Raw genomic sequence first — 24,633 nt, forward strand, 5'->3', positions numbered from 1 at the left:
TTAGAATGAAAGCTTCAAGAGTGAGAGGATTTTATCACTGTGCTCCGGAGGGTGGTTCTCATGCAGAGAGGGAAAGTGCAAGCCTGTGCCCAGCTAATAGGTTGCAGGCACTTCATGTTCCTCCAAAGTACTGTCAGCTCCTGTTTAACCCTAGATTGATTGATGTGACTCCATGTCCCACCTGCAGCTGCACAGATGCTGTGGACAGGCGCTCCTAGAGCCAATTGCACCGAGTCCTGCTTCACTTGCAGTTGTTTATATATAGCCTGACCTCTACAGGAAGCGGCTGGTATGTTTTTCCATATGTGGGAATAGTAAATAAGCTCAGAGACCAACTGAGATATCCATAGTTTTGATCTATCCATGTTAGGTGACTTCAACAATAGATTTTTCTTTCTTTTCCTCTTTCCTTAAATTGTCTAAGAGAGTATTTTATCCTTGCTTTAACAGCCTTAAACTCTAAAATACTGTTTTCTCCATCTTTCTTTTGTTCCCTATCCTGTTTTGAAACAAACAAGCAAGCTGATTTAGTTGAAACTGTCCCTGTTTATTGCATGGGGGTTGGACTAGATGACCTTTTAAGATCCCTTCCAACCAAAACTAATCTATGACTCTATGACACTGCTAAGTGCTCTGCTTCTGTTGCCTTGCAAACATCGGCACAATAATGTTTTGAGTCTAAGACATCGTGAAATATAATTTGATACTGGTTCTCTCTGTTTCCATCTCCACTCAGACCTCTTAGCAGCCTTTGACTCCTGCGGCTCTGGTCTGAACATCTCTCCAGACAGCTTGCAGCACTTCTGTGCTCTCCTCCCAGCATGGCTTCTTGCTCTTGCCAAGGGCAGCCTGTGTCAGACTAACCTCACAGCTGTCCTGTCACCGAGGTAATAAACAAAGGCAATGTGTCAGATTTCATTCATCTGGGCTTCAGGACAGCATCTGATGTCCTGCTTCCATCCTTACACTGCCAAAACCATCATTTTTATGCCTGGTGAGCAGGAAGACTGCAGCAGGGAAGATTGCAACAAGAACTACAAGGCAGAAAGGTAGTTAATGAAGTTTGTTTAAATATATCGTTATAAAATTTAGAGGTCTTGAAAGCTTTCCTGCCTAATGTTTTCACAATAAACTAGGCACAAAGACTGCAAGTTTGTTAATGACATTTGTGCATGACAAAAGTTGGGAGCCCCTATCAGGAGGGAGGAAGAGCTGAAAAATTTTACGGGAAGAACAGCAATGTAATGGAGTTGAATTCAGAAGCACAGACAACAAAAGCACACATACTGGTATAATTTATCAGTAAACTGAAAATGGGAGAAAAATAGGAAAAAATTAATCAAGTGGACAATTCTCCAGTACCTTTGGAGCACTGTTACAATTTTCTTAGGAGAGGGAACTGTCATTCTGGGACACATCAATCAAGATGTTTCCAGTGGAAAGACTAAATCCATGGCAGAAAATGACATCAGTAAGGTGTCCTTAGGACACTACATATGATTTTGATGTCTCATGCCCATGGAAAATACAAATCCAAACAGGTGTAAGGACAAGCTACTGAGATCACCAGGGGTGCCACGATTTTTCCTTACAAATGGAGGTCAAGGCAACCTCAGCTTGTTCAGCCCAGGAAAACGAAGGTTGACAGGGGATATGGTTTCCCTCTAAAAATACCCAGGAGTCAAACAGCAGTGAGGGAGAACTATTTAAACCCATATGCGACTAAACTTAGTCTGGAAATAAGATGCAGGTTGCTGGCCATTAAAACAAACAGGGGCAAGAACAGCCTACCGATGGGAACAGCTGGGACCAAAAAAGCACAAGCACTTCTAAGATGTAAATTCAATTGGGGAGAAATGCTGTAGCATTTCAGGAGGAAAAGGCTCAGCCTTGATGGCTCCCAGATCCACCCAGGGAGGGCACAACTGTTTCTGACAGTGAGGGATGCTTCTGTGTACCTGTAGGTCCTTCTGTCCTTCTTGCTCATATTGATTTATGCACAGAATTTTGATCAAAAATATCAGCACAATGCAGGTTTCACTCTTAAGTCAATGGCTGTCATCATAGTCTGGGTGACACCCAGATCTATGTGGCAGCCCACCTTGCAAAGTCAACAAGGAACTGGTGTTTTTACAAACAAATCATCGCAAAACAATTCACACACAATTAGTACACTGGTGTGTACAAATTTAGTTTAAATTCTTACAGTGTGTAAGTATAAGCTTCTCTGGTAGCTGTTTCTTTTTTTTTTTTCCTGCTGTTCTCATCTGTCAGTAAAGCTTATCTGTATTTTATTTACTGTGGGAATAGCTATTAGTTGATACAATATTTTATATAGCCAGCAGTTAAAATAAGATCTGCTGGATATGTTCTCTGATCTTACTGCTCTCATGCCTGTTTTGCATTTCTCTGGGGAAAAAAGCCCCAAACTATTCTAGAGATGGTTACAAAGCCTAGAGAGGTTTCTCCATATGCACAGGTTTTCGTATGGCTTTACCTAAGCAGTTATAAAATCGAGGGCAGCTAAGCCAACACAACAGCAAAGATAAGTAGATTTTTCCTCCCTTAGTTTATTTCCAAACACTTGTAAATGTTACAGTTAGACCTGTTGGTACAGTGGGATGGCACTAGTTTGGACTGTATTCACTTTTGTACCGGCTCAGTTGTGTGAACTGGCTGAAGGGCTTTGACTTAAGGATGATGTGGGGATGTGGTGGTGGAGCTCCAAACAGCATCTGCTGAGTGCCCAGGCTGAACAGCAGAACAGACCCTATAAAAAGCCTGTGCTTTTGTGAGTGAGTGGTGCTGGTAGGAATAAAGCAGGGATCTTTATTGCTGTGCCCTCTGTGCAAACCCCAGTGCCAGGCTGCTCCCGACCTGCCAGGCTCTTCATGCTGCAGCTTGTGCCCACTCCCTCCTTCACCAAGGCAATCTATCATGCACAAGTCTACAGGCAAAGCTGCACCTCCTCTCCCATGGCATTAATTAATAAAAATAACTGCAAGGATCACTCTGAAAGTTTGGCTGATTACCTGCCAAACCCCTACTTAATTGGTATTCATGGTGGATCTCAAACACAGCTCAAAGACATCACTCAGCAAACCCTTCCAGCACAGCTGATGGACTGTAATTAAAACAACCAAGCCACAGGTTTCTGCGTTAACCATTCCTTGCCATTACGGAAAAGGAAATTAAGGCAGGCAGCTCACTTCAAGAGGTAAGAACAGGGATAACTGAAGGCATTACTCCCGTAACTTGCTTGGCTTTGTCAATAATGGTAAATATGAAGTCTGTTTTTTTTTCTCTTCCTTTTTTCTTCCCATGTATTGCTCCATTTGAAGAAGCAGAAAGGGCTGTGTCAGCCTGGGGTAGAGTAATCCAGTAGTTAGTTGTTAGTAGCTGTGAAAGAATTTGGAAGAACTGGTTTCAATTCTTTGATAGTTGATTCCTTGCATGTATAATGTTTATTGCCTCTGGTCACCATCTGTAAAAAGAGGCTAATGCCTCACAGCAGGGCTAGGGATGAGGCTGTTCATGCTGTGACGTTCTGAGAAGCTTCAGATTGATTTCTGTCCCTTAAATGGGCCATGTTTAATGTGATAAGAAGATAACCTTAAGCTTCTGAAAAGGGTAATTGTGTTTCCTGGAATGAAGAGGTTTTGTTGCTGTTGGTTTAGACTCACAAGGTAGAAATGTTTAACCTGTGGCATGGGTTGTGGCAATTACATAGGTGATGCTTCTTTTACCTGAGAAGGATGGAACAAAACGGATATTCCCAGCTTAGAACCAGGAATGACCAGGTTCCAATGTGTCTGCTCAGTCACTACAAAGGAGTCCAATAATAACATATATTTCCTCTGTTGATTCTATAAACACTGCAAATAAGGAGTGTTTTATTAATAAATATTACTTTCTCTTTACAAAGAAAAGCATCAATAAAGAAAAACTAAAGAAGGCTTGATTAGCTAAAGTAAAAGAGAAATCAGGGTATAAAAAAAGACGAATAAATCCATTTATATCATTAAGAGCTTCAATGGCTAGAGTGGGAACACAAACACTGTTAACTTTTCAATCTGATGAAAACCACGGGCTTAAAAGCTGTCTTGATCACCGAGACAGGGAGCAGACTGCTGTCAGAGAGGACACAGCTACAGAAGTAAGACAAGAGAACATGCTCAGTGAGAAAATGGGCTGATGACAAGCGAGGATGGTCAGCACAGCTGGGGGGGGGGGGGGGGGGTACAGGGCTCTAAGAGGACAGAAAAAAAGGTGACAAGTAAGAGCAAACTTGCCCGTGAGGTTTATTTTTGGCTGACAAAGCTGTTCCAAAGCGAATTGGGTGTGTGTAGCTGCCCAGCTGGCTGGATCCCGAACCTTGTGCCAGCCACTCTGCCCAACCACATGGCTCCTTCCATGCGAAGAAGTCTTTGGGCTAACTGGACTTACTGTGGTGGACAGGATGTATGCGAGAGGATGCAATTTAGCACTGGATATCTTTCCAAAACAGGGACAGGAAAAATAAAAACGGAACAAAACAAACAAACAACAAAACCATAAAACGCCAAACAAACAGAAAAAATAAAAGTTCTTCTGTGATACCAGTTTTAGGTGGTTTGGGCTTCACTGTGACCCGTGTTACAGCTTGCCCTGTCAAAAGCTGACTGCAGTCCCTACTTCCCAGAAACACATAGAAAATTATCTAATTTATTGTAATTTTTGGCACAGAGCTATCTTGGAATTGGAAATAAGCTGTTATGCTCTAGATGATATTCACATTAACCTCTTTAGAGAGAGGGTTACTTTGTGCTGAACACCAGCTATATGCTGAGTGTAAATATTTACACTAGCTAGCTTTACCTTTGGAAGAAAAGCAAAAGTGAAAGTAGCAGTGCAGTAAAAGCACAGCTTGTAGTTCAGTGCTTTAGCACACAGAAAGGTAATGTTACATTAAGTGCTTCTTAATTAAGAATAATTTGACTGCGCCTGTTTATTCTGTTCATAATTTATGGGCTACTTTTTTCATTTACAAATATCTTTTTGTACTTCACCACCCGCAGGTGATATTCTCTGTCAGTTTTGCAGTGCCCATTACCTGACACCTAAGGCATTTCATTAGCATTTAAAGAGACGTAAGTGCCTGAGTAATTCTGAGATAGGCTGTATCTGCCTGGCTAGCTGACTACTGCATTTAATTAATTTCCAGACTCCTTCCTTCCTTGTTCAGAGGGAAAAATGCAAGCTCTGTCTAAAATCCGGTAGTGGTAGGAAGAACAGGCAGGCCACAGTTCTATCTGCTGCCGAGGTTTCTTGCTCAACTTACTATCTCTAATTTCGCTATTCATCTTTAATGAAAAGCTTTTTCTCAAAGAGGAGAATATCTGAAAAGTGACCAAGGATGGAGCGATCTCGAGCTAATGAGTTGCCTCTATTTCTGTGCTCTGTCTCCGGAGGCAAAGGAAAACAGATTCATTTGTTACAAACTGATCACGCCACAGCGAAGTGATGACGGACTTACAGATGTGACTGCCAGCTCGGAGCTGGGAGTGGCACTGGCCTTGCTGCAATGGGTGGGTATGGTGCAGATTGCATGCAGGTTTGCCAGGGCTGAAACCTGCTGCAACACCAGCTAGCAACAGAATCTCTGCACGTTCTTCATCACCCATGATGAATTAATGTAATACTGTCTTGAGATACTGCATGTACAAGCTACTTCTCCAACAGGAAAAGCTGAAGGCTTTGGGAGAACTGAAGCGGAAAAGGATGTTTTTCACCAACGCGGCAAAGTGCAAAATCAAGCAGGACCACAGGCTGTGTACCCTGGCGCTTGCTACCCAAGCAGGCAGCACAGGGACATGCTGACACTGGAGGTATCACGAGTCACACTAGGGAATGAGGTCCTGGAGCTTTTTCTACTCTAATAAAGAAAACAGCTTGAGAGTGATCTACAGCCCTTGTGACACAATGAAAAATCCCTGTGTTGGGTAATTTTTACCTCCATGAATTAAAATCATGTGAGAGTCTGTTTGTGTAACAGGGATTTTTAGTTTTGTCTGATTGGAGAGACTTAATAGGAAAAGAGCAGACTAAGGAAGGAAGATTTCTGAAACAGTGTTTTGGCTACAGTAGTAGGGGGTTTAGATGCTTTTCTTTTTGAGATGCTGTTTGAGGTGCATTTGTCCTAGTTATGGCAAGTGAGAAGACACACAGCTCAGTGGGACACTTGCTAAAATACGCTTATTAAAGTTCACAGAGCCAGGGCTCAGAGAGTTGGACTGGCCCTGGTTCCATACACATCTGGGCACGTACAGCACGGGTCTTCTAAGCCAGTCTCACCTCCAGCCTAAGGGCTCCCATTTGGGGTAGGCTGTGAGGGCAATGGGCACAGCAGGGCCAAAGTCAGGCTCAAGGCTGTGCAGGTGACAATAAAAGCAAGGGACAGCTCTCTGGGGCTAGAGGGGTGAGGCAGGGCTGTCCATTATGAGGACTGTGTGTCGTGTTGGATGGTGACAAATAAGAATTTAAAGCTTTCTTCTGCACTCCTCCACAGTAAATCCATGCTTGAGGAGGGTACTGAAATCCTTTGAATCGTACTGATAACGGTACTGTTAACTAGATGCACATTTCTTTCGCAGCCATTTTTACTTGTAATGACTTCTTGTGGCATGTGAAGTTTGGGAGGAGCCTCAAGCCTCGCCAAGCTGTGAGGTGCAGCTGAATGTGACTCCGGAGCGCCGCTGTTTCATCTTCGCCCTGTTGCTGCCTCTCCCAGGGCTGTGGCTGGTGCTGGCAGGCCCAGCAGTGCCCTCCCAGCCAGCCTGCCCCTCTCCACGGATTCCCAACCGCATTCCCAGCTGGACAGTCTCCGTGTTAAAGAATTAGTCCTGTAACAATCTGATCAAGCGTCACCTTAGAACCTGGCTCATTTCATGCACCCACTCCTACAGCGGAGCTGTGCCAGAGAACTTAATTTCTGTCGGATCCCTTTCAATTTCGGAGCTGAACTTACGCATGGCTACTCCATATCTGTTTGTTCTTGTGCCAGCCTTCTCTGTTAGCTCCAGCAGCTCTTCTGCCTCGCCGCCGTTCCCCCACTTTGATGTCCTCAGGGGCGCCTATATCCCTGTCATTCCTCACGCTACTCCACACGAAATCAACCAAATTCCCTTTTTCCGTAGGGTCTCCTGGTCCGCCTCAGGCTGGCCCCGCAGCTTCCCCCCATCCCTGTCCGGCACCGCAGCCCCTTCCCTCAGGGCGGGCACGCGGGGAGCGGCCCCTTCACAGGTGCGCCTGTTCGTAAATCAAAGCGGGTGAAAGCGAGCGTTCGCCTGTTCAGAACAAAACAAAACAAAGCAAAACACAACAAACAACACAGCCAGCCTGGGCACGGCGCAGGCTTTCGGCCCCTGTCCCGCTCCGCAGCCCCGTCCCGCGGCGGCCGGGCAGGGCAGGGCCGGGCCGGGCCGGGCCAGGGGAGGAGCGGCGGCAGACGGAAGTGAAAACAAGAGCGGGGGTCGGAGCTGCGCCTCGCAGACGCGCCGCGCTGTCCTCGGCTCTCCGCGCTGTGCCGCACCGCCGGGTGAGTGCCGGGGCGGCAGAAAGCCAGCAGGCAAAATACAGGGGTGCAACTGGGCAAAAAGTCAGTGGGCTGGGCGCGGTTTGTAAAGCTCCTCGGTGCTTATTTTTTTCCCATTTAACTTCTGTAAGCGGGGTGCGCAGCCTGTCGCGGTGGCGGAGCGCCCGGCCGGGGTACCGGTGTGCGGCAGGGGCGCGGCCCGGCCCCGGGGCAGCGCCTCGGGGAGCCCGGGCTGCAGGGCACCTGCGGGACTCCTCGCCCTCAGCCGAGCGCTGCCGTACCCGTGGGGCTGCTCGGGCACGGGGCTCCGCTGTGCCCCGCTCCCCGGGCTTTGGGGCACCCGCGGGGCTGCGCGCCGGGTGCCCCGGCTGGGGCTGGGGGAGCGCCTGGAGCCGAGGCCGGGCGCTCCTGCTGGGGGGGGGGGGGGGCTGTTCTCCAGCCTGCGGTGGCCGTGGGGCTCCTTGGCCCGGGGAGGTGGGCAGAGGGGGTGCTGGGTGTACGGGGTTTGCGGGAGCTGCCCGCACCGCCTGCTCCGGCACGGCCGCCCCGGGCAGGGAGGCCCCGCTGGCCGAGCCTCTGTGCCCTGGCCGGCAGCGGTGCGGCCGGTGTTCCTGCCGGGCATTTGAAATTCCCCCTTCCAGACGCACGTCCACCAAGCGTTCCATCGCCTGAAGGAAAGTTGCACAATTTCACCCTTAGCTGGTTTGTTTGCACAAATGCTCCCCACGTCAAGTGAGGTTGGTGGTTTGCGGTATTTTCTTTTAGCTGTTGCCCTGGCACATTTTAAGAAATTTGTTAAATAAAACTCGGAATGGGTCTTCTTTGTTTGCCGTTCCTTCCTGCTGTATCTGTCAGGCTAGAGATGCAGAAGGGGCTGAGAAAGGAAAGATGAGTGATGCTGAGTGGGATGCACGGTATTTCTGCGTGCAGTTTTCCCCCCTCCTATTTCTAGTTGCTACAAACGAAAAAGAGTGATGATATCAGTTCCTAATAGAATTAATTCTTTTTCCTGGGTTTGTAATTGTAACTAGCCGATGCTCAGTTAAAAAAAATTAAAAAGCTACACTGTTTACACTAAAACTAAGCTAGGTGCTTTAGTTTCAATTGCCAGGTAAAGCCTTCTCGACCTGTATGAAACAATTGCTCTGTGTGCTGGTCACTAGATGTGACTTGGTTTTCTGCAGTCTCATAATTTACAGGGACCTGTCACTGCTGTGGATTTCATTTAGCGGCAGTGAAAAGAATGTGTGTTTTTATGCAGAAAGAAATCTGTGACTAATTCAGATCCTCTTTTTAGAAGAGTTCTGTGCACAGGGCAATTAAACAGCTTAGCTCTTGCTTTAGTGGTGAGCAAGCTTCCTAAGAATCCTAGCTTAAACTTAGCGGGGACTTTTCTTCCTCTGTAGCCACAGGAGAGCTCAATCTTCTGTGTTTCCCCTTCTGTGCATTGGTGCTTGTCGAGGTTTTTAAGGGTGGGTTGAGTCAGCACCTGGGGTCAGAGCTGCCCCTTTGCTGGATGCCAACAGGCAGTGGTGGGTTGGGAATGGCCCAGTTACCCAGGCACCTCTGGTACAAGCTCCAAATTCTGCTTCTGTATATATATATCTTATGCTGCCTAATGCTGGTAGCCCTGCTCTGGTGAATGAAGTTCACTGTTTGATTTAGAAAAAAAGCCTTAGCAGTGGGTCTCTGCTGCTTTGGGAGGTGAACCCAAAAACATGCGTTGTGGATGGCTCTCTTGGGGAGTGACATCCTTGCATCGGTGGGGGCTTTGCGACAGCCCTGCTGCCATGCTCCTTGTGGTTGGGCTGAATTTGGAATAATCCACCGCCTCTGAGAAACTAAGGCGGCCCCCCTGCAGTGTACGAGCAGTTAAAACCGGGCTTTTCAGAGTGGTGGGGTTTGCAGCCGTTTGGCCCTGCTGCTGCTTGCCTGAAGGTCCACCTTAAATGTCCCTATATGAGTATGGAATCTGGCTGTGTCCCGGTGTAGTCTTACACCAGCCCGCCCTCGTGTGCTCCTGCCGGGCTTCAACTATACAAAAATAGACGGCATCCACTACCTAAGATGTCATTGTAACATTGCTTATCTGAGGTGGAACTGAAGCCCTTATCTTTGACGCTGTACAGCACTTAAATATCTCAGTTGCCTTTTAAAGGTAATTTGTTGGCCACATTTGTGGAGAGGGAGATGCTTGGGTTTTGCTTCCTCAGCACTGAATTGTGACTGTGGATATTTTGCTTTAGTTGACAGCTTTCATTTTGAAGGTTGGTTTTAATACCTGTCTTGTCTTAGTGGCATTGTTCTGCCACTATGAAGCTATGCTATAAAAATAAAAAAAGTCACAAGGATTTTATTCTCCTCTGATTAACTGCAAGGTTGCGATGCTTTGACATGGTTGTGTTTAGAAATAAGCTTTGAGCTGATGACATGGCAGCATATGATATTAATTTTGTTAGAAATGAATGTGCCAGTAGTGCTAATGTCTTCCATACTTCGACTTAAGGGATGCTATCAATTCATACTTGTCTCAATATTGACTTTTTTAAGCTGAACTTTAATGCTGGAGGGTTTTACTCCCTCCTGCCTCACACAGTGTTTTGTTAGTAAAAAGTAGCTGTCAAACATTTTGGCAGCAGCAGTTTTCCAAGTTATGTTTCTTCCTAGGCTATGGAGGGAAACAACATATGAGGAAGAAAAGCACAAGTCATGACCGACCTGGTGTGGGGTTTTTGGCTGTTTCGGGGGGAGGAGAAGAAGAAAGAAGGCTTTCAAAATTGCAAACAGTGCCTTTTGTTTTTATCATCTTTAAATTAAAACTCTAATCCTCTTCTGCAGGCATCAGTTCTTTGGATTTGGTCCTTGAATACTAAACATGAGCAACTACAGCGTGTCTTTGGTCGGGCCAGCTCCCTGGGGTTTCAGGCTTCAAGGAGGCAAGGATTTCAATGTGCCTCTGTCTATCTCTCGAGTAAGTGCATTTGCTTCTTTTCTGCATGTGGGTATCTGTTATACTGTGGCCAACCCACAGCCTTCAGACAAAGCCATTAATTACAGATATTGGGGCTCAACTTGCCCTGTGGCATGGGGGACTGTTGGAGGTGAGGGAAGGATAGAGAGGGGAAAATAAATCTTTATTGTATGAAGGCTCCATGAAAATTAGCTTAGGAAGGATGTGTTCATTTGAAATGGTTGATTTATCTGCATTTGTTTATTCAAATAACAAAAGAAATTACCCTCGAATTCCCTTCCCTGCTCCCATCCAGAAAACAGAGATATAGAGGTTGGAGGCTGACAGGAAACAAGCAATTTACTTTGCTGGGTTGAACCTGTGCATTTCAAATGAGAAGCAGTGGGGGAAAAGCACTGTATTACCCTTGTTTATTCAGCAGCTCTTAGCTGCTTGAGGATTTTGTGGTGTCTGTTATTGCAAATCCTACCATTTGTAATGAAAAGGTACTTAAATGACAGTAGTTGTAAATAGCAGTTCATCAATATGTGCCTGAGTGAATGTGACAGTTTCTCATGAGTGTTTTGTAGAGTATGTGCTCTGAACTGGTATTTAAAGGATTTGAGGAACTAAGTCAAAACAAATATGATCTTTGTACCCAGCACTGTCTAACTACTTTCCTGCTTCAAAATTGTGTTTTCAGGGAAGGCTTGTCTTTCAGTGTGGGCTGTTTCAAAGCCTTTTTCAGATGGCTGAAGCACTTTGCCTGTAAAATATAGGGACAAACTTTGCCGTATTGAATTTCGAGGATCACTGAAAATCTCTGGGTGAAGGGACTGGCTTTTGATGGCTGTGTACCCTGACACTTTTAAATCTGATTAGCCATGTGGAATCATTTATATACAAATGGCCCCTCCTCTGTCAACAGCTCTCCTCTCCCTCCTGCATTTTCGTGGAGTTTAGTGACAAAGATGAATTATTTTTTACACCTGTTGGGATGGCAGAATTGATACTGCCCTGGGAGATGGAGCAGGTTTCTATTTGGGTTTATGCATCATGGTGATATTTTTAGCTAATCTTAACTAGTATTTCAAACCCTTCCAGTTCATTTAGTCTTGGCTTATCTTATCCAGTGGTGGATTATGCTGGTGAAATTAAAGTACAGTTTGGCTCTGAAAAATTCTTTTTATATGGCTAAAATAGACTGGAGAGCTGTAGAAATGCCTGTGTACTGATGAGGACACTTTATATCTGAGACAAGAAGGGATTGAAAAGCAGTTTATTCCTGGATTTCACGGACTTTAAAACTGAACTGTAATTCAGTTTCTTGTTCAGTAGCTGGTTACTTGTACACTAGTGAGAAATTTAATCTGGGGATGTGTGTGGCACTCTACTTACTTGATGGTACAAAGGGTTTTATGACTAGGATTTACAAAGGCGCAGGAGCTTGCCCTGCACACGATCCTTGTGCATGATGCTGACGAGCAGTTAAGCACTACAGGCAGTAAGCCATGCGAAACAACCAGCTTCAGGAAAGGGTAATACTTTTTTTGTAGAGGCCTCTGTTATCCTGGAGATCTATAGTGCGGTCCTGCTGTAAGCAGGATTCCCATCTAAAAGAGGAAACATATGTTGGAATTAGCCTAGATTACAAATTTATTGCAGGAATCAAATGCGCTGTCGCATGTAGTAGCCTGGAGGAATGGGCCTAAAGAGGTACCTATAAAAGCCTCAGTTATGGGATTCCCTAATGACAAATGTCAGTGCCCACAAGTGTAGAACATAATGAAAGACAGGGAGACTGGTGTGGTTTTGGAGCTTTAATTTGTGCGTGGGCGGGGAAGCACAATCTGTTTCACCTCAGCACTGCTCCTCAGCTGCATTGTGTCTTCCTGCTTGCAACTAAGAGTATGCAAGTATTAGACTGCCTGGTGCCTTTTTTTTTTTTATTTCCCCCCTCCTTTGCATAAAAAAACCCAAAAGCTTAGTTCTGGTATGCCAATCCAGCTTTGGCCTGATAGTTTTTACTGGAAGAATTCAACACCCATATTTCTGGTATGCTAGAACAGTGTGTACGGTTCACCCCCCAAGCCCTTCTTTTCCTGATGTAGCATAAATTCCTTCCTGTATCTGAAGGCTGCTAATTAAATTATTTTAGCAAAACAGTAATGAGACAGCATAATTATGTTCCTTGGCAGGAGGAGTCTTTGGTTTTGTTTTGTTTTTAATATGTCCTCTAGATGCTGAAGATGAATGCTGGGCTGCTGAGGGCTAATTTCCTGCTTTAGTTTAAACTCCTTGAAATTAAGTTTAAATAAAGTGTAGTTTATGAAACACAGAGAATACACTGGTTTCTAAAGCTGTTTACCTGAAAAGTTAATCTCTTCACTAATGATTTGGACAAATTAAGGTCTCACAGTTCCTTCAAGAAAGTTTCTAGTAAATCACTTGAGTTTGTACAGGTTGCAGTTTAAATGGGCATATTCCTTGTTGCCTCTGTAGGGTAAAATGAGCCTATTTTGTACCCATCAGCTGAAATTCTTACAGTCAGCTAAGGTTAACGTTAGTGCAGGGTTAGCATTTGATTTTTTCATAAATTAGTATATTGCAGGCTAGTCAGAACTTCATAACCAATAGAAGCAGTTATTGCAGGGTTATATCAGTCACTTTATATAGCTGAGTGCTGTGAAGTTGTGTGCTTAATTATACAGCTGTATACATTTCTTGGGAAATAATAAATGTGATACTGGGGTTGCTGTGACATGATGGTTATTACATATATCAGTGTATGTACCATATATGCATATAGTTACATATACATACATGACATATATATATTTAGTATATATGTCCATACGTCACAAACACATACAGAACTTTTTTGCATCTGGCTGGACTTCAGCTGGGTGACTTTTCCCGATCCTCCTCCCTGCCTTGTGAAGGCATTTGTCTGAGCCCTGCAGAGTGCCATTGCACAGGTCAGGAATTTAGCACTGGGAAGCTGATGCAGGGAGGGAGCAGTGGTGGGAGTGTGATGGGTGGTATGGTTCCCATGAAGCAAGGGCCCGTGGGAAGGAAGTTGCTCTGGAAGTAATAAGGAATAAAGGCTGGGTTGAGGTTTATTAACAGCCAAGTGTTAAAGTGACTCAGGCTGCCACATGTAAATGTACTGTAGGGCTTTCTGGGTAGTTAATTCGGAGGTGGCATTTGTGTAATGAGAGATTGCAAGCTGTGAGCAGTTACCCTACAGTGCAGAATACAGGAATTACTAGAGCCCAGGTGTGCAAACAGATTATTCTGAGTTGCTGTTCTTAGTGTTTCCTCATGGTGGTTTGCATTAGTTGCAGAAGCATCTGTTGCCCTTATTCCTTCAAGACCCATACCATGATGAAAGCATTTTAAAAAAACCAAAAGGCCAGAAAGGCGCAAGAGTTTATTCTCATTCAATAGAAGGAGCAGATGCAGTTTTGGAAATAAAGTACTCCAGTATATTGCTAGGTAGGATTAATGACGTGGCTCTCAGGCATGCTAAATTTTATATTAACAGAATTTGCGGTTAATCATATCTACAACATCACCTAAGTTATTTAGGTGCAACACAGTAGCTTTTAAAATTATCCATACTTCTTTAGACTTTGAATTAACATTATATTTGCTTTCCTTTTTGGGGAGTTGGTTAGTTCCTCATGCTTCATTAACAAAACCAGAATAATCTTAGTAAGCATGACTAAAGTTAGAACTGTCAAAACTGCTGTCCTGTGCACATTGAAGGAAGTGGTGTTTGGTACTGGTGATGTACTCGTTATGTTGGGATGACTTGTGAGAGGTTTGGATACTTGTTCCAAATATGTACTTGACATGTTATCAAAATTTTGGCAAAATTTTAACAAAGCTTATCTAAACTTTTGTGATGTAGTCTCTAAAAGGTGCTTCTCTCTGTTTTATGGCAGTATTTACTAATAGAAACAAGGAAATATTCAAGCAAAACTATAGTTTCAAGAGTAATATAGTCTATAGGTAATATATACCATCCCACCTAATGCAAATACATTGAATGTTTTCCTGTATTGAAAAGTTACTTTTTTTTTGAATCCTGGTGATAAGTTTAGCTATTGTCTTTCAGAAGATGTTTTGCTATTTGTTTTTCTCCTGCTGTAGGGATTAAATGGAATACAGTCATGTTGAAATGCCCAACCTGACTGACAGCTCTGTTTTTCTACTGCAGCTTCTTTCACCATGTTTCCCACACTGCCAGCTTCTTTCTGCTTCACTGATTGCTTTTCTTCTTCAAAATACCCAAAACAAACAAACACCACTCCTGCCTCAGAAATAACCGCTTGGTTTTGCAGTTTTTTTCAGTTTTCATTATTTCAGTTGTTTCAAGGATGTTTTTCTGTGTTGAAGTTGCAAGCTTATAGTTGATGGAAGACTCGTGAGAATAGGTCTGTTGACAAGAAGTGCAAGGAGTAGGTAGAAGAGCAGCCCACCTTGAGATGAAGTAGGGAATGCAAGTACAGCATGTCAGCTGCTCAGTATTCATCCCACATGAGCATCCTGGTGTTCTTTATGCTGGTATTGGGGGGTCATTAACATGTGTGAAAATAGTGAGAAGACAATGAAGGAAAATGTTTTGAGTGGACCTGGAACGTGTCAACTTTGACTGACTAGAGTCTGGCTGAGCCTCTTGCCTTCGTGTGAATTATTTTATTAAGCTGTATGTGTCATTTACAGTAAAATCAAGTTTTGTGTAAGTAGGAAATAAGTTCTTTTAATGGAGGGCTGTGGAAATTGTCTTTCAAGCAGGTATGTGAATAGGAGAGAAACATTAGAACTGCTAATCTGGCCAGTGATAGTTGTGTCAGTGACTTTATGCTTCATCCTGGAGGCTGCTGAGAGCTCCTAATGAAACCCTAACTGGCAGCTGCTGGCATTGATGTACTGGGCTGATTTGTTACTGAGTTGTGATGGATTGCACAAAATGCAGCTGAAGATGCATTCCACTACTGCAGCTGAGGTGGATTGGGAACTGGCCTAATGGCAGAGCTTAGGGTTGTGATCAATGGCACAGAGTTTAATTAGAGGCCTGCAGCCAGTGCTGATCCCCAAGAGTTAACCTTAAGAAGTCCAGTCCTGTTAAACTTACTCATCAGTGACCTGGATGAAGGGATAGAGTGTCCCCTCAGCAAGTTTGCTGATGGTAGAAAACTGGGAAGACTGGCTGATACACCAGTAGGCTCTGCTGCCATTCAGCGAGATCTGGTCAGGCTGGAGCGCTGGGCAGACAGGAATGTAATGAAGTTCAACAGAACGCTAATACCGGGTCCTGCACCTGGGGAAGAGCAACCCCATGTACCAGCACAGGCTGGAGACTGATCCACTGGAGAGCAGTGCTGCCAAGAAGGACCTGGATGTCCTGAAGGACAACAAACTCCATGCACCAGCAGCGTGTCTTGGTGGCCAAGAACATCAGCGGTAGCCTGGGATGCATTAGGAAGAGGAGTGTGATTCTGCTCCTGTTCTGAGATGTGGTAAGGCTGCGTCTGGAGTGCTGCATCCAGTTCTGGGCTCCTCAGTACAAGAAATGTTGGGGGGGGGGTTCCCACAAAGTGGGACTGTGAAGTAGAGTAGGGGACTGGAGCATCTCTTTTTTGAGGAAAGTCACATAGAGTTGAACCTGGAGAAGATATAGCCTGTACCCAGGACAAAGGGCAACAAATACAAACTGAAACACAGGAAGCTTTATCTGAATATGGGGAAAAATGTCTTTTTTTCAAGGGTACTAGAGCACTGGAACAGGCTGATGAGACAGGCTGTGGAGTCTCCTTCTCTGGAAATATTCAAAACCCACCTGGACACAATCCTGTGGTAGCTGTCATAAGTTAGCCTCCTTTAGCAGCAAAGTTGAACCAGATGCTCTCCAGACATCCCTTCTAATCCCAACCTTTCTGTAATTCTGTAACAGATCAGAGATGCTGTCAGACATCATAGCATGTACCTGCTGATGCTGCTCCTGGGGCAGCAAATGCTGTATTTTACAGGAGCTATAAGTGCTTATGAAATGAATGGGATTTAGCAAGATACCAAGCAAGAAGTGTTATTCTGTTCTGTTTAATGTTGTTTACAAGATGTGGTTTACTGAAAATTATACTGAGAATGACAAATGACCTCCTAGTGCCAAAGTCTACATCCTCTGTGCACCGAGTCCTGAAGGAGCAGAGGTTTTCCTTTGGACAATTACAAAGCTCCTGGCAGCACAAGTGGTTTAATATGAGCAAGTGTTCTGAAAGTCACAAGAGTGCTGGTTAGTGCTTCAGAGTTTGTGTAGTTGCAAGCAGTACAGTAATTTCACGACCATAAGGCGCACCGGACTATAAGGCGCACCCCCCACGAGTCGGCAAATTTCGCAACTTTGTAGATCATATAAGGCGCACTTTTTTTTGCAGCGAGGCTCCGCCCCCAGCTCCCCCCGCACAGTTGCTGGCCGAGGCCCCACCTCAACCCAGCAACCATTGGCCCCCGGGCCCACCTGTACTCCCCAGGGCCGGGGCGTGCCCACCGCTGCTCCATGGAGCGTCCCCGGAGCCGGGCTGCGTCCGCCGCTGCTCCGTGCAGTGTCCCAGGGCTCCGCTGCTCTGGGAGATCCCTGGCACTCCGGGTGACCCAATGCCGGCAGGCTCGCCCCGCGCCGCCGCTGCCCCAATGCTGGTGGCTTCCCCACCCCGTGCGGGGGACACCCCGATGCCGGTGGGCCTGCCCCACATGGCCACCTCCACGATGCCAGCAGGCCCGCCCCACGCGGGGTCGCCCCAATTCCGGTGGGCCCGCCCCGTGGGGCCACCTCCCAGATGCCGGCAGCTTTGCCCCCCTGCCCGGGCTGCACCGCCACCTTTCCCTCCCCCGTGCGGCCGCTGCCCCGATGCCGCCGGGCTCGCCCCGGCACTGACCTGATGCCGCTGCCGTGTGGGCTCTGCTCGGCTGGGGATTGTTGCAGGCTCGCACTTCCAGGGTGGCAAATGTCACAACTTTGTACATCAGATAAGGCGCACCAGACTATAAGGCACGCTTCTGGGTTTGGGGGAAAATTTTAGTCAAAAGGGTGTACCTTACAGTCATGAAATTACTGTAGTCTTTAAAGAGCTCCTCAGTTTAACCTGAAGATGGAAAGGGAGATCCATTGGTATGGATGTAATTTCCTGGCTGCGTCTTTTCTTACTGTGGTTTAACATCTTTGTGCTGAAAACTGGGAAAAGGGCTGTTTCCTCTGACCATTTGTTTTCCTTCCCTTGTCTATTCTGCTGTGCAGTTTAAAGAATGACAGACCAAAACTGGTGTGTGGGCTTGGGAAGAAGGGAGGGCATGGAGGAGGTGTAAGAAACGTGTCTGCATCTTGTTCTGTTCATGACCTTATTTGTTAGACAGCCTCTTCAGACTGAGTAGGAAGCTAATTTAAAAAAAATAGTTCCTCTACTGATGTCATTCCACCAAAGGTGAACCTGGCTGTACTGGGAGAAAAAGGAACCAAAAAGTTTGTAGCTGAGGAATGCCTGATGTGATGTGTGAGCACATTCTTTTTACATTATAAAATGCTGGTTCTTCTTTTTTCCCTTATAAGTGACAGTTTAGTTACAGTATGAGGAATATAAGCTAAATATTTTGTGATGGAAAAATGAAACTATTTGTTTGCAGTGTCTACTTCTCAAAGACAGATGTAGTGAAAAAATAAACTCTGATTAGATGTTCAGAGCAGATGCAAAATTGGCAGTCCTTCCAGAGCCCAAAAGACAGGAGCATTTATTGAATAGTAACAGCAAAATATTAAGCATGTTTTCTTTGCAAATATCTCGCCCTGGAGGCCTGAGAGCTTCTGTCGACTTCCCCACCATTTGGAGATGCTATTTTTAGTGTAACTGTTTTTCTCATTATTCATTGGCTATCAAAAGGCATTGTGAGAAGAGACATGGTGTTGAAAGGTTTGTTTGTTTGGCTTTGGTATGGAGCCAGGAGATAACATTGTTTGCTTTTTTTTTAAAATTAGTATTTGTTTCGACTTTTTAAGAATAGATTTCATATGTTACCAATATAAGGGAAAGTGTGAGAGAAAACTGTTTCTCATATGCCTAAGGCAGTGGAAATATAGGAAAGGTGATATTCTTTGTGCCAGTGGTCATAAAAAATGAAAATTGAGGCTGAGGTTAGTTTGAACAAATATGAGGAGTAGAATCATTGAAACATTTAGGTTGGAAAAGTCCTATAAGATCGTTGAGTCCAGCCACTAACTCAGCACTGCCAAGTCCACCACTAAACCATGTCCTGAAGTGCCACATCTACACATCTTTTAAATGTCTCCAGGGATGGTGACTCAACCACTCTCTTGGGCAGCCTGTTCAAATGCTTAATAATCTCTTTGGTGAAGAATTTTCCTCATATCCAATGTAAACGTCCCTTGATACAACCTGAGGCCATTTCTTCTTGTCCTGCTTGTTTGTTGGGAAAAGCTGACCCTCACTTACTACAGCCTCCTTTCAGGTAGCTGTAGAGAGTAATAAGGTCCTCCTGAGCTTCCTTTCTTCCAGGTTAAACACCCCCTACTCCCCCTGCTCTTCACAGGAGTTGTGCTCCAGACCCTTCATCAGCTCCACTGCCCTTTTCTGGACATGCTCCGGCTTCTCAATGTCTTTCTTGTAATGAGGGGCCCATAACTGAACACAGGATTCAAGGTGTGACCCCACTAGTTGTGAATATAGGGGTACAATCCCTTCCTTGTCCTGATGGCCATGCTGTTTTTTGACACAAGCCAGCATGCCATTGGGCTTCTTCATTGCCCCACCTGGGCACATGCTGGCTCATGTTCAGCTGTTGGCAACCAGCACCCCAGGTCCTTTTTCACCAGACCATTTTCCAGCCACTTTGCCCCAAGCCTGTTGTACTTCATGGGGTTGTTGTGACCCAAGCACAGGAACTTTTCCTGTGGCCTCAGCTCATTATTCCATCGAGTTTGCTTCTACAGGTGACTGTTACAAGAATAGAGACAGGAGGGACAGAGGCCACTGCTAAGGCCGGTGTTACATGAGTTTGAATGATTCAAGTCTTCAGGGCGGTGATGACAGTGAAAATATTATAGAAATACTTCTTCATCATTCCTTTGCTCTGAGGTCCTCAAGCTGAATTTGCAGAGAGAGGTATTATCTTTTCTGAGAAGAGCTGACAAGGGTTCCTTCCCTCTTCTTGTTTATTTGCTTCTTTTCATTACTCACCTTTCAACACTGTATGTTACTTGAGTGGTGTTCCACACGTGCTAGCTTTTCGTCTTTTGTCACTTCAAGACACCAGTGCAGTTTTGTGTAGTTGCTTGGGTTTGCTATCCTAAGTAGAGAGGTAGTGTGGGGACAAAATAGCATGCTGTAAGTTGATGATCATATCATGATGCACACCCTTAAAGCAGATTAATAAGCATCAAACGTTGTACTTGATACCGAAACTACTGATTAAGTAGTCACAGAGCACAGAAATTAAATACTCCATGATATTTTACCACTATGGATTAATACTACACTTTTTTTCTCATTTTGAGTTACTCTTTTATTTGAAACTTCAGGTTAAACAGTTAAGCTTAGTAGAGGTAAATGCAAGAGATAGCTGAAAATATTTGGACGAATGAACTCTTGCAATTGCTGTCAGCTGTGCCTGTAGCAAAGCCCTAAAGTAAAAGGTAATGCCTTGTGTGAAGTCCCATAGGCTAAAAAGTGAATCTTGCCAGGTCTCTAGTAGTCCTGTTGGAAAGGTCAAATGGTTTGCATGTTAACTGGATATGAAAGAAGTTTGACTTATCCTGGGCTATATTAAGGAATGATCTAACACAGTATCTAGTTTTTTTTTTTTTTCCCTAACAAGTAATAGAACAATGTGAAGTATTTACCATGGGAAGGCAACAGAAGCATTTATTTTGTGTTAATAATTTCATAGTTCTTTTGAAGACCTGACCTGTGATTTAGATGCTAAGCCTGGATTAATGTAGAGTGCATCAATTTCAGGAGGGTAAGATTCCCTGTTTATTTAGCTTCTGTATTTATGAATGTAATTGGTTTATGTTAGTTATTCTTGCCTCCAAAATTTGAGGCTGGGGAGAAAATGATCCAAGTGTCTCTAAGTGTGATGCTGTATTGGTAGCAGTATCATTTGAGATTTTTAAAAAGGAATTCTGTAGAGCCAAGGCAAAATGCTCTAAATATCAAAAATGCAGACATAAGGTGTGTCACTGTTATTAAAAAGATTGTATCACTTTGGTGAAAACTAGCTGTAGAACATTTTGTTCAGAACTCTTGAAAAAGAAAAGTAGCTTTGCTGTGCAAACACTCCTTCTACCAGGCACAGCAGCTTAATCTCAAAGTTTATAGTGTACCTGCTATTAAAGACTTTTAATGTGCATCTTACACGTGACAAGCCAGGTGTAGTTCTGAGTCCAATGCTGCCTCTTCTCTTTGTGGTTCTAGACGTTGTGTTATATTGTGAAAGACATGGAGTGGCAGATTCATGGGATTGTTTGTCTTCGACTTGTGTTTGTATCTGAGCAACACCTTCTGTGCTATTCTAATTTTCTTTACCTGATGCCTTTAAAAGAAAGGACAAAATCACACAAAAAGAATCGGTGGAGATTTACAAACCACGGAGCTTGTGGAAGTAGGGTTGGGCATGCTTTTATTAGACTGATAGGGAAATAGAAGGCTTGTAAAGCTTTAAACATCGTGATAAATTCATAGAATCACAGAATGGATCAGATTGGAAAGGACCACAGTGTGTAAGCTGGTCCAGCCTCCTTGCTCAAGCAGTGTCATCCCAGCGCACTTGGCAAAGGACTGTGTCCAGATGGTTCTTGGGTATCTCTGGTGAGGGACACTCCATAATCTCTCTGGGCAGCCTTTTCAGTGCTCCATCACCTGTGCAGAATTGTTTTTCTTCATATTCATGTGGAGCTTCCTGCACATCAGTTTCTTACATTGGTCATTTCTACTTGAGGCTGAACCTGCCCAGCTCCCTCCGCCTTTCCCGGTTTGAGAGGTGCTCCAGTCCCTTAATGATCTTTGTCACACTCAGCTGGATGTGCTCTTTTGTCTCTCTTGTCCTGAGGAGCCCAGAACTGGACACAACACTCCAGATGTTGCTTTACCAGAACTGAGTAGAGGGACAGGATCACTCCCCTCGACCTGCTGTTTATGCTCTTCCTAATGCAGCTCAGAATCCACTTGACCCTCTTGGTTCCCAGGGCACACTATTGACTCATGGACATCTGGGTGTCCTCCAGGACTCCAGGTCCTTGTCCACAGAACTGCTCTCTAGCACATCAGCCCCCAGCCTGTGCTGGTGCCTGGGGCTGTTCTACCCTAGGTGCAGGACCCTGTACTTGCTTTTGTTAAATTTCAGACAGTTCTGTTGGCTTTCTGCAGCTGCTCATCAAATCACAGTGTTTTGAATCTAGACCAAATGAGTGTTGTTTGCCCAGTGTCTAAGATAGTATGTTAGCCATTGTTTAGAAATGAAAAGGCAACTCCCAAAATATATATTCAGGATATATTTAAGCCTTGGGGGATGGTGAGGGACTGATTGTTGGAGTCATGACTTGATCAAGTGTAATGTAAGTATTCATCAGGGGCTAAAGGAAGCAGTAATTGTTGGAGAGCTTTGCATCCTACATGGCTGCCTGAGCTCCTGTCTTCTTTAAATCTTTTCTTAATGGGATGAGGAAGCCTTCCTCCTCAAATACTGGCGCTCTCAAAAGTGGGAATAAGCTCATGTAGTACCTGATAGTCCTCTGGGATGTGAATTAGCCCCCACCCTGTCACTGCTACTCACTGGCTGAAGAAGATTGGTGGAAGAAAACCTGTGCTTGCATTTTCATGATGGAGCTTAAAGCCAACTCTGTAGATGAAACTCTTCCTCCATCAGTGCCCTGAGCAGGGATAGTAGGTGGGACTGGTGCAGCAGAGGTTCTCTCAGCCCAACAGGCTTGGCCACAGGAGCTGCCACTGAATGCTTATTATTTAATAACTTCTGTCAGCTATGAATACGTGCTATTCTCTCCACTTTCCAGCTGTCATATTTTGGCAGCTGGCTAGAATCAAAAGTCGTGGTATCTGGGGCTTACATGAATCTTTGAGAGCATAATTTGTAAATCAAATTAGTTTGGTATTGTGCAGATCGACTGTAATCCTGTAAATGCTAAGAACCCAGGCCTTGGCATTGGAAAAGTGCAATTGTGGGCATATAAGTTCTTTCCATAAGATGACTGTTGCATAAGGCTCAGCCTGTATGGATGAACATCATGGCTCAGCACCCTGCAGTTTTGGTTCTTCAGACTGCTGTTACCAGGAGGAAGGAAGCACAGACTTGCTTGGAGGAGACAATTGATCTTTCCCAGACAACTTTCTACTTTGTCTCAAAGGTGCATGAGCCAGTGATTGCTAGCCTAAGTGAATTGACTAGCAGAGATGTTTGTATGGCATCCAGGGACCTCAAACAGAAACAGGCCTTTGACCAGACAGTCAAACTCCATCAGCAAATCAACTGTTTTAGCAATGCTACCTCTTGCCCTGGAAATGCTGTAGAGAGAAGCTCCGTCCCCTTCTCTCTTTACAGTACACAATTATTGCATAAGTTCTAATTTTTAAGCTAGAGATTGCTACCCTCAGAGCATGTCCATTTTGGGTAGTTTTACAAAACTGTTGCTTCTGAGCTGCTGGTTGAATAATTGAGTTTGTGAACAAAATACAGAATTGTAGGTTTTTTTGACTGAAAGAATAAATTTTATGTAAAAGCCTTGAAAATCAATTCACTTTCAAGGTGAAAACCTAAAGACGGTTTCCATGAGGTGTGCAGTTAAAGCTTGGAGGCTTGAATTCTTGCACTATCTCTCTGGATAAAAGTATCACCATCCTCCTTATGTCAGAGGGAATGTGATACTCTCTTGGCCAGTAGAGTAGCTCCACTGTGGGAGTATTTTCTTCCATTGACACGTCTCCACTTCAGCTTTAAAATGTAGAAACTGCTGATCATTGAAAATTAAAATTACATTAATTTGTTTTGATACCTGAGCTGATGAAAACTGCTGCTGTTGCAGTTGACAGCCCAGATCAGTTTATACTTCTGTCCTGGGTGGTGTGGGATGAAATAACTGGAAATTGCTCACAGGAAACTCTGATTACAGAGTTACAAAGGAAGAATTTAGGGCAAACCTGTTGATGTTGATGCTTTACTTTGTAACCTCCTTCAGCTGTGGAAGGCCAAACTGCTGGGGTGTTCTCCCACTGCTTCCTCCTTGCAAATGTAAGGCATGCTTTTGGCATTGGGCTGGAGGCAGATGGGTGCGAGTACAGGATTTTGGATGCTGTAGTCATTGACATCAACTGGTTCCTGACCTCATCAACAGGATGGAGTACCTCCAGTGCTTCTGTTAACTCTGAATGCCTCCCCCCGGCATTCATTCACTCTGTACTTTTTTTTTCTTCTTAATTGCATGTCCTAATTTTCCCAATTCCTGCTTTCTACATTCCATTTCTTTAGCAAGGAACATATTCTCAGGGCACAAAATGAGGTTTTGTAGAGATTTTCCTGTCCTGCTTTGCCCTGATGATGATTACCTAATCAGCCTCTATTCTGCAGCAGGGACTCATTGCCTTGAGAGAAATTTCTGTATGACTTGGAAGGGGGCTGGATGTGGGACATCAGGCCTCACAAGAGGGAATTCCTTGTGAAGAAGAATATTACCCAGAGTAAGGGGATAAAGATGAGCATAGTGGAATGTATAACTGCTGTACTTCTGGGGAAGCATATACTCGAGGGGGGTGACATGCAAATAGTTTGTCTTAAACACAATGTCATTTAAGTAATATTAGTGTCATTTCTGGGAAACATTGTGCATAACAATGGGCATTATTAGGAAATAACCTCACTTCAGTATTTAAGATAGCTAACCACTCAAAATGAATCAGAGTTGGTTTTCTAGTGCCTTTTTTTTTTCAATTTCTGCTAAGTGGGTTTGAGTCCTTTAGTTGGTTGCCTATTGTGTCAGAAAGAGGAAGGTGGTTTTGCAAGAACATTATTTGTACTGCCTTTTAGG

The 24,633-nt window shown here is 44.5% G+C and overlaps 1 protein-coding gene across 7 annotated transcripts in view; it reads left to right on the top strand.

The window, feature by feature from the left end:
• Positions 1–7,494: 7,494 nt before the first annotated feature.
• The window catches only part of PDLIM5 (PDZ and LIM domain 5), a 127,927-nt gene continuing 110,788 nt past the window's right edge, over positions 7,495–24,633 (top strand). For all 7 annotated transcript variants that reach the window (XM_042779274.1, XM_042779275.1, XM_042779276.1 and 4 more), the window contains exons 1-2: positions 7,495–7,576; positions 10,412–10,544. In XM_042779274.1, the coding sequence (XP_042635208.1) occupies positions 10,449–10,544 (96 nt within the window). In that variant the 5' untranslated portion in view covers positions 7,495–7,576; positions 10,412–10,448. The remainder of the gene's footprint in view (positions 7,577–10,411; positions 10,545–24,633) is intronic.

Source organism: Catharus ustulatus, chromosome 5 (assembly GCF_009819885.2).
Source record: "Catharus ustulatus isolate bCatUst1 chromosome 5, bCatUst1.pri.v2, whole genome shotgun sequence".
Lineage (NCBI taxonomy): Eukaryota > Metazoa > Chordata > Aves > Passeriformes > Turdidae > Catharus > Catharus ustulatus.